General features: G+C 39.0%; 1 protein-coding gene across 1 annotated transcript; it reads left to right on the top strand.

Annotated features, from left to right (window-relative positions):
• The first annotated feature begins 5,657 nt into the window (after window positions 1-5,657).
• Window positions 5,658-10,168, top strand: LOC129088791 (aquaporin-4-like). Its single transcript, XM_054596023.1, has 5 exons — window positions 5,658-5,692; window positions 7,208-7,664; window positions 8,357-8,521; window positions 9,511-9,591; window positions 9,917-10,168. The coding sequence occupies exons 1-5, from the start codon at window positions 5,658-5,660 to the stop codon at window positions 10,166-10,168; spliced, it is 990 nt and encodes a 329-aa protein (XP_054451998.1).
• Window positions 10,169-10,693: the final 525 nt, after the last annotated feature.

Raw genomic sequence — 10,693 nt, 5'->3', positions numbered from 1 at the left:
CCTGACACAGTAGGTGAGATAATTATCTCTGTTGACAAGCTGGCATGCTGATGAGAAGCAGGTGTTGATTGGCTGATTGCAGACAGGTGTGTATAATGAGCAAGGAGAGCCAGGAGGACCAGGTCAACTAACACACACACAGACAGGGAGAGACACACAGGGAAGAAACTCGAGGAAATAAGCTGGAGCACAGCCATGACCGTGACACTTTAGTCATCAGTGGAATCATCTCATTATTTTCTGATCCACCTAAACTATAGCTTACTTGTGCCGAGATCAGGAAAAAAAGGATTATTAATTAACCAGAGCTTGTCTGTGCTCTAATGGGACACTGCCATGCTTTGTTCCTGGACCAAATGCTCCTCTGACAAGCCTTTGGGGTTAACCCAAGGGCTTCTCTGATGTGAGTTTAGGGCAAAATTGAGCCTTTATCCAAAGAGTGCTCATGGAAGAGATACCACGTTTCCTTTTCACCGTTGTCTCTGTCAAAGTTTCTGCACGCTATCATTAAGCCGTTCCCATATCATGGGCACACACAGTACATTTCATGTCTCCATCAACCACTACGACACGCATGATCCAGATGTTGGGGGGGTAACGTGCAGCTTTACATTTTGGCCAGACAGTAGGAAGTAAAAGCAGGAAGTCTGGGCAACAAAAATGTTAATAAAGAAGAAAGCCCTGAGACTTTAAAAAAAAAAAAACTTGAAAGGTGCCCCTGCTCTCTGCAGACCTCCCCAGTTCATTTATCTTTCACTAAAGCAATACTTAAAGTGTTAATGGTTTTATTTAGGCACTGGCATAATTTTGTAAGGTTAAAGACCAAGTTAACCTGAAATCTAAGGAAACCTAGGTTGGAAGTTTATTTTGAAAGACATTGTATGCATTTAAAGGCCTTTACACACCCGTATTTTCAAAAGTTTGATTCATTTGCAGGTCAACATATTTTTTCAAACTGTTCTATTTGTCATGAGTTTTCTCACACAGAACGTGAATATTACGGAAACTCAATAAAATAGTTTACAGTAGTTTAGGCTATACAACAATTTAGCTCAGAAAGATTGCCAGGCACTGCTCTGGGTCAACAGGATCCTGGTAGTTGGTCCTCTGCCTGTACAAATCTATGCAGTCCTTTATTTTGAAAAATGTTGCAACTGTCCCCAACTCGCATCGCTGCAGATAAATAGATTTGATGCTAAATATTCGCAAATCTATTCATATTTTTTATACAAGGATTCAAGGATCATTATTTGAAACTATTCAGCACAAGCATGCACAAAAAACAACAAAAAAACAACAACATTAGAACATTCCTGTACTGCATTTTTGGGACTTTGCATCAGAATTAATGTAAACAGAAGCAAAAAACATCATTCTCTGGGCAAATAATTAACTTAACATTTAAATGTAACATCCAACCATAGTGCTGGGTTCGCCTGAGTTTTCCTGCGATTGGACATCAGCAATAGGTCCCAGCTAGGTTAGCTTAGCTTCCTTCTCATCTCTCCTCCCTCTCAACTACGCTTTCAGTGTCGTTTGGTCCTGTCTGGCTGGGCTGGCTGGGTGGTTGGCCGTGGGTCATGAACGTCTCAAGGACCACAGACGTACACCAATATTCCACCGAAGAAGAAAAGCATACTTTTGGCAACTGTAATTGCCCAAAAAAAAAACTGTGAAACGAATGAAGCAGCTTCATGATCTCTTGCTAGGAAGCACTGTTTCAGAAAACAGAAGTATATGAATCTTACTTGTTTTTGTTTTTTTACAGATATTCTCTGATTCTTCTAAGGATCCGGTCAATTCAAATGTTTTACTCAAATGTAACCCTTTTTAACCTGTACTACTTATTGTCACTGCTATATATATAATTTTATTCCTATATCTTATTTTATCTCTTAGATTCTCATTTTAACTCTCATTTTTCTTGTTATAAATACTTGTAGTATGGCATTAATGGAGGAAGCCTGAGAACAAGGAATGCAAAGTTATTGTGACATGACCAATAAAGAACATTGAACCTTGGTTCCAAACATATTTGTGTTTGCTGCTGTCAGGAGACACCATCCACTGCTGTTTACATTAAACAAGTCCTCGTGTTGTGAGGACACCTCACAAACAATTTGAAATGCAAATGAGGTGCAGTCTCGTTCCAAGTCACCCAAAGTCATTAATGGAACAAGTAGAAGTGTGCGCTTAGATCTGCTCCAGGTGTGTCTGCAACGCCCACTGTATTGTCTGATTGAATGAATACGACCCACAGTTGGCTGAAGCCCTCAGTCTATACTCCAATGTGCTGTAAGGGGTCCTAACACATGCCTTATTCTAACTCAGGAACAAGTGGCAATCGATGAGGCAATTGGCTCAAAGTTGTTGTGTAAGAGCTGTCTTCACTCCAACTTTAATTTAACTATCCCACTGCATCCTCTCCACTTGTCCAAAGCATTTCAAAGCTACCAGGAGTCCTTACAGGAATCTTTACAGGAGTCTTTACAGGAATCCTTACAGGAGTCCTTACAGGAGTCCTTACAGGAATTCTTACAGGAGACCTTACAGGAGTCCTTACAGGAGTCCTTACAGTAGACCTTACAGGAGTCTTTACAGAGTCCTTACAGTAGTCCTTACAGGAGTCCTTACAGGAAACCTTACAGGAAACCTTACAGGAGTCCTTACAGGAGTCCTTACAGGAATTCTTACAGTAGACCTTACAGGAGTCTTTACAGGAGTCCTTACAGTAGACCTTACAGAGTCCTTACAGTAGACCTTACAGTAGACCTTACAGTAGTCCTTACAGTAGACCTTACAGTAGTCCTTACAGGAGTCCTTACATGAGTCCTTACAGGAGTCCTTACAATGCCCTTCCACCACAAACAGCCACTGTGTTGCCACTGCTCATGGTCTGACCTGTATCTTATCAACACGCATGACTTCTCACATCATCTTTGCTGCAAATACAAACAGCAGAATTACCACAAGACACAAGCTATACAACAGGCCGTTGACCTTGCCTGCTCCTGCACCAGCCCAAGGGCTGGGATGGGTTGGCCCAAAATACAGATAGCCATCTCTGAGGAGTCGAAGGGGAAAATATGGGACGGTACTTGTTTTATCCGCCCTCAGTGCCCAGTGGTCCATTTTAATTCACAGCGATAAGGATGAATAAATAAAATATTCCATATTTTTACTGGAATTCTGATAATTCTGATAATGCAAAAAAGCCTCATAGTAAGGACTCATCATGTAAGGATTTATAGAGAGAACTTTTAATATATTAATGTACATGAAGCGTATTCCATTCTTGAAATAATAAATTAAACATGACAAAAATATCTAAATCTATTATTTTTAAGTTTAATAGTCTTTATTGGTCTTGAATAACCTGCATCCAACCAATGTTTTGGCCAAGAGAACTGCTTTCTCACTGGAAAAGAGCTGAGCTGCTGTTTTCTGATAGATATTAAAATATAATACAGCTTTGCGTGTCTCTGGACAGTTTACATAAGTCTCTGCTTAGGACAGTGATCCCATTGTCCAAAGTTCTTTTGATTTATTTATACGTTTTTGTTCTCATCAAACTAACTCACACATTTCTGATATTGTGTAATACTTATATAAGAGATGATGTGTGTGTGTTTGTGTGTGTGTGTGTGTTGTGGGCTGGCTGTATAATGTGACGGGGGGCTCTGTCAGCTTGCATGAGGAAGCATAAACACTGGCAGCCTTGTGTTTAAGCAGCGCGTCAGTATCTATTTATCCGGTAGGATTGGGAGTGATGTCGGGGCGAGTGTGTGTGTATGTGTGTGTGTTGGGGGGGGGGGGTCTTATCATAACTGCATAACCATGCTGTTCTGACTGGATGCTCTCTGCTGTTATAAGAGCGGCGCTGCGTTCACACTCCATAATGTGAACTCTCACTGGCTCCCTATGTAAGTAAGTGAGTAAGGATTAATTGCAATGGCACCTTTCAAAACAAAAGTTCACAGGATTTCCACAATAAAAGCATTAAATGTGAAACAAGCAAGATGGTACATTTTATCCAAATATATCGCCATGTATTTTTTTCATCCTAAATAAGGCTGTGAAGGACTGTTTGCTCTCACAACTTGTAGAAGTATGCCCTGAAGAACAGAAAAGAGCTGCTCCCTCTGACTGGAACAGGCTTCAGTCGTCATAGAGCTTCAGAAATCAGGATTCTGTCAATTTTTTTAAACAACATCTTTGGTTGGAATTTAAGAATACATTGTCTTTTTAACACATTTAACTGCAACAAGCATCCAAAACCACTTGAATTTATTCTAGTGCAATAACAAAATGTATTCTACTTCATCAAATATATTTAAACCAGTGCATTTATTACATTGTTATGATACAATAACTACATTTGTTCGAGTGCAAAAACTACATTTATTCTAGTGCAATAACTACATTAATTCTAGTACAATAACAAAATGTATTCTAGTGAAATAACAAAAAAAATTGTGCAATAACTACAATGACTGCATGTACTCTAGTGTAATAGTTACATTTATTGTAGTGTAATAACTATATCTATTCTACTATAATATCTGCCAAAAGACACAGAGGCCAGAGGCATTCTCTAAGTCACACAAAAACTGACATTAAAGGCAGGCATACACCTTTTACATTCACTCGTTTCTTTATTGAATGTTTATTTCTATAGAGAAAAGCTCCAGTGCCACACACCACAGCATTTATGACCTCAGCTGCTTTGCAACACATAAAATGAGAACATACACACACAGCTCACGAAACCCATTCAAAACAGCACAAAGGTCAAACAATGATACTGAAAACTGAGAAGGATTTTTTTTTATTTAATCGGGGGGAAAAAACACATTATTCTTCATAATTTTGTTCTTTGTGGTGCTGCAAATAATCATTTTATGAAAGTTCTCTATGGCCAAAGTAACACTGAAACGTATGGTGCCTAAAGCATTCTTGTTTTATTTAATGTCCAAAATGACTAGATATAAATTATTAATTTTTTTAAACACATCATATATTTGAATTATTGTTCAATATAGAACTACCACAGAATTTGGACTCCATCCCTTATTATATTTGTCCACGTTTTAAAATCGACAGATATGCAGTGACTTAACATTTCCTTGCACTGATCTGGGAGAAGATCAGGGCCTTAGACTCCCTCACCGCTTTTAAATCAAGTCTTAAAACTCACCTGTTCCTCTCTGCCTTCCCCTAGGGTCTTGATCATTTGGATTGCTTGTGTTTGGGTGGTTGTTCGGTTTTAATAGATATTCTTAGATTTCATTATGATTAAATTAATTAATTAATTTAAATTTTTATTTTATTTTTTTTGTTTGTTTTTAGTGTTTTATTATTATATTTGATTATTGTGATTGTTCTACCCTGTGCAGCACCTTGAGATTTCTTTGTATTTTAAAGTGTGCTATATAAATAAAATCCATTATTATTATTACTGCTAACTTTTTTTTGGAAAGCATTCAACAATTGTGATCGTATCACTATAATCCATGAACTGAACTTAATGGTCAATCAAGTTGCCTGATGGTTGTCTGTCCTCCGGTTCCATTCAGGTCTGACCGCCGGGGTGAACCCCCTACGGGCACAAAACCCGCGCTATAAAGCACAGAGTCCGGCAGCAGGCTGGCGGAGTCATGACGGAAAACGACGGGGCTCCGGAGCGCCTGAGGTGAGTACACGCGTAAAGACTCAATGGCGCTTGGAAAGTACGTTTGCAGCAAGACAGAACGAGAAGCTGTGGTTCGGATTGCATTTAGTTGTTTTGAACATTAATCTTATACAATTCAGAGGAAATTTCTTTGCTAAAAAAAAGAAACTTTCTTTCCTATTTAGGCTTAAACTTCTAAATTATCAACACAATTATATTGTGTTTATTTGTGTTGACACGTTTGTCTTCATGGTTTGGATTCGTGACTTTCTGGATGCAACGGTTGTATCGAGTCGATTGTTTCTATTGAATAGGAATGGTAGCAGTGCTGTGGCTCACATTCATTCATTCACTGTTTCCCTCTGGACAAAAAAAAGCAGCATCGGTGTTGGAGTTTACGCACAGCCAGGGAAATCCAACACATAGGCATACTGATCGTCTCCATTGAGTAATTGGTAAACTAGTCACTAGTCACTGCTACTATCACACCACTGCTGATGTTATCACAGCTACTAGTGATGAACAGCCTGCGACAACTCAGGAAGAAGGAGAATAAGGTTTAAAAAGAAAGAATAATCTCATCCGAACAAATAGATTTCTGCGGTTTGCAGATTAGAAACAGCAGCATAAAAGGAACAGACAGGTCTATTCTCATGTTGATGCCATTCATTTGTGGACGACTCAGATGTATTTATTTATAATATTTGACCATGAGTTGATGTAGATTAAAGCCCAAGCTGCCATGAGGAATACTTGATCAAATTGATACTTACTGTGTTTACTACTGCTGTTATTACTCTTGCTACCACTACTACCATTTCTGTTATTAGTACCTCTGCTGCTACAATTACAAGTGCTAGAAGTATCATAATAATCAGAAATATTTTGTGAGTCTTATTTATATAGAGAATAAAGTACATTGATTACTAAATGATTCTGGAAGATAAACTTGATACACATACAGCAACTGCAAAAAAAATGTTTTGTAATAAACTAAAAGTTTGAGCTGCTCTCATGCATACACTACAGAAGTGACAAAAGGGGCCCACACAGTTATTGTATTGACGTTCTTCGTCTTGTGATGGTATAACAATGTTCCCAGGACAAATAAACCTTTATAATCTACAGTAAAACCAGGCTGACGCTCTAAATGAAAGCCATTTCAAAATGGATGCAATCCTCATGCTCAAGTTTGCACTAAATATGGATAACTGTTGTGATATTACTGTGTGGCAAAACTGTCTTTTGAATAAATCAGAATGTAGGTTAACAACCAATCAGCTTCATGATAATTAATGGGGCATTTACCTTAAAGGCTGGCATTTTAAGATGTTTTTACCTGCTCGATTTTGAAATCTGGCCTCTGCTATCACATAATCATGCTCATGTAATTTTGGGGTCTAGCATTCCACCATTTTTTACTTTGTGTTTCTTTATGTATCTTATTATGGCTCTTTCTCAATTCAGGGGGTAAAACCCGTCTCATGCCTTCTTGTATCTTATATTGACTGTTGTCCCTCCTGTCATCTCTTCCAGGAGGTGTTGCTTCCCCTGCCGTATACCACACTGTCACTCCAGGCCTCCATCTTGCTGCTCTCCAGACAAAGCCATGTCTGCCTTCAAGGACATCTGGACTCAGGCGTTCTGGCGCTGCATCGGGGCCGAGTTCCTCGCCATGCTGCTCTTCGTCATGCTAAGCCTCGGCTCCACCATCAACTGGGGGGCCGCCGAGGAGGATCCCCGCCCCGCCGACCTGGTGCTCATCTCTCTATGCTTCGGCCTGACCACTGCCACCATGGTGCAGTGCTTCGGCCACATCAGCGGCGCTCACATCAACCCTGCGGTCACGGCAGCTATGGTGATGACCAGGAAGCTCAGTCTGGCTAAAGGCATCTTCTACCTGCTGGCCCAGTGTGTAGGAGCCATAGTAGGGGCCGGCATTCTGTACGGCATCACCCCGGCCTCTGTTAGGGGCGGAATGGGGGTCACCACGGTTCGTCTTCTTTTTATTTTCAAGCCTTTACTAGCGGTTAACTTTTATTTCACGGTAATATTGTCACTGCATTCATTCCTCTCTGAAGGCAGATATTTACTATCCTACTTATAATGATACTTTACTTTCTCTAAAGTTAAAGGGGACATATCAGCTCATATTCAGGTGCATACTTGTATGTAGTGTTTCTGCTAGAACATGTTTACATGCTTTCATTTTCAAAAAACTATTTTCATCATACCATCTGTCTGAATATGTAAACATTTAGCCTCTGTCTGACATGCTCCGTTTTAGCGTCTCTTTAATTCCCCCTCCCAAAAAAACCCCAGCCTGCTCAATTTATGTGGTTTTCCCAAATTAATTTATAAGTACTATTAATTAAATTCCAAGCAAACACCTGCTGTGCAAAACGCCAGGAAAGTCTAATAACTTGACCTCAATGTTAAATAAATACAATACAGGAATATAATACAATATAATAACGAGTTATATAAATAGATGAACTATAGACTCTAAAAAGTTACTGAACTAATAAAATGCATCAGGTAGATATAACTCTACAAATTACTATACAACACATTTTATGTTTATTACAACATCAACTTCAACCCTTTGCATCTATTGTATACAGATCTTTAAAGGGGGATGTTTATATCTGATGATGTATTGATCTGCATGTGATGTGTTTACAGATAAATAGCAGCATCTCCGTGGGAAAGGCGCTGGTTGTAGAATCTTTCATCACCTTTCAGCTGGTCTTCACTGTGTTCGCTACCTGTGACCACAACCGTAATGACCTGAAGGGTTCGTCCGCTCTGGCTATCGGCCTGTCCGTGTGTGTCGGCCACCTGTTTGCTGTAAGTACCCAACACTATGACAGATGAACAAAAAGAGATAATAACCTGAACGGACAAAGGGGCTCAGTGTCAGATCTATTGATCACTGACACAACTGGCTCAAAACGTTGCTCACACTCACAAATCAGATTTATGACAGCTCCTGCCTCGTGCATTAGGAATGTTCTGTATTCTTAATGCTATCATTTTGTGAATTATTTAAGAAATTTGCACTGAAATACCAGAAAAATAGAACAACCTAAAACACTGGACTAATTTGGTGGTAGAAAATGAAAATAATTCAATATTTTCTACAAAGCTTGTAAAACTGTGTTTTAACAGCGTTTTAATTAATACAGTCAGCCACAGTTTGTAATGATGATTTTAAATGTCTGTAAAGCGTCTTTGAGAACTTTGAAAAGCACTCTATAAATAAAATGTATTATTATTATTATTATTATTATTATTATTATTATTATTAATGTTTGTGTTTTATGAACATTACTTTTTTTTTCAAAATAACTAATTACTGAATTAAGTGACATTGAGATAAAGAACTCCAAATAAATGCATAAGCCCCAACCAAAAAATTACAGCACCAATGTTAGATTGTTACAATATTGTTTTTCTTTAGTCTCTGTGAATAATGTATGGTTAGAAAACATATGACACATTTGAAGGATATCTCTTTGACTTTTTAATTCAAGAAAAAAAAAATTCTCCAATCAAACTGGACCATATGATTAATCAGATGATGTATTATAATGTTGTGCTGAAAAGTTGATTACATTATTGTTTTTTTCTTCAGTTTATGTGAATAATTAATGGTGGGAAAACATATGACACATTTAATTCTCTTTGACTATTTAATTCAACAAATAAGGTTTTTTTATTTTGTGTGGAGAGCATGTTGCAACCATCTATATTTATTAAAAGTCTCAGTGTCCTGCTTCTTCCTGCTTCTTGTGATCTTGAAGACGGTATAATGTGGCTCGTGATTTCTCCCTCAGATTCCCTACACTGGAGCCAGCATGAACCCTGCACGGACGTTTGGCCCAGCCATGATCACATGGTGCTGGGAAAGCCACTGGGTAACTATACGCTTCTTCAGATCTCATTATCGATCAGTGGCTTTAAATATATATTCGCATCAATAGCTATGCAAAGATTGTTATAAATCTTTAAATGTTTTTTCAGTTTTTTAATAAAAAATAAATAAAAATAGCCTCAAGCTGTCCTTTAACAAATAACCAATAGTTATTTTTTGCAATAGACTCTTATTATGAAAAATATGGAACCAAATCTTGGAATGTGTGCAGTATCAGGATGCTCAATGATCTGTTTCTCTCTTGTGTGTATGTGTGTATGTGTGCGTGTGCATGTGCGTGTACGTGTGTGTGTGTGTGTGTGTGTTAGGTGTACTGGCTAGGTCCAACTCTAGGCGGGACTCTGGCCGCAGCCCTGTATCATTACCTGTTTTGTCCGGAACCAGACCTGAAGAGACGTTACTCTGAGGCCTTCATCAAGAACACTTTCTCTGCGACCAAATACCGGAATGACTCAGTCACGGCCCAGGAGCCCCTCTTCACCATCATGGAGCTGGAGAGGGCTGAGCGGAAGGAGAGGGAGAGGGCCATGGAGGTGCCGGATGATCCTCTGTGTGCCTAGAGAGGAGACACGGCACTGGTGTTCTGTTTAAGAGTGTTCCTATTTAGGGGATGGGATATTAACATATATAAATAGCTACTGCACCTACAGTTATTTGTCATCGACAATGGGACCATTCCTGCAGCAGAGATTGCACCTAAAATTAACCGTCTGGGGAAAGCATTGGGAGTGAGAGAGAAACGTCAGGGAAGAGATAACTTTGCATGGTCTGCAGTGAAAGTTCAGACAACAGAAAGACTTCAGAGGCAGCATTAAAGAAATAATGGACAAATTAAAAGATGCCTGTAATGCCCAGTTGTGCTTGGAATCCCTCGTGTTGTGTTGTGTTAGGTGCAACTTTCCTAAATCAAGAGGTTCCTTTAATATCCCAATCATAAGCTATGACAGCCCATGTTTTATCTGTGTTCTAATGAAGTGAATGAATCTAGATTCTAAGATGATCAGCTGTTCACTGCCGTAACAGAAGCTGAGGTATGGACCTCAAACAGCTACTGGTTTTTATCGCCCTCTAACAGTGACAACACA

This window comes from Anoplopoma fimbria, chromosome 3 (genome assembly GCF_027596085.1).
Source record: "Anoplopoma fimbria isolate UVic2021 breed Golden Eagle Sablefish chromosome 3, Afim_UVic_2022, whole genome shotgun sequence".
In the NCBI taxonomy this organism is placed as follows: Eukaryota; Metazoa; Chordata; class Actinopteri; order Perciformes; family Anoplopomatidae; genus Anoplopoma; species Anoplopoma fimbria.
This window is presented reverse-complemented; position numbering and strand designations above follow the sequence as displayed.

What these genes read in the sequence shown, in the direction of transcription:
- LOC129088791 (XM_054596023.1), top strand. Translation starts at nt 5,658, where the DNA reads ATGACGGAAAACGACGGGGCTCCGGAGCGCCTGAG. An exon ending in GCGGAATGGGGGTCACCACG is followed by an intron (nt 7,665 to 8,356) that starts GTTCGTCTTCTT and finishes ATGTGTTTACAG; the next exon opens with ATAAATAGCAGCATCTCCGT. An exon ending in GTGTCGGCCACCTGTTTGCT is followed by an intron (nt 8,522 to 9,510) that starts GTAAGTACCCAA and finishes TTTCTCCCTCAG; the next exon opens with ATTCCCTACACTGGAGCCAG.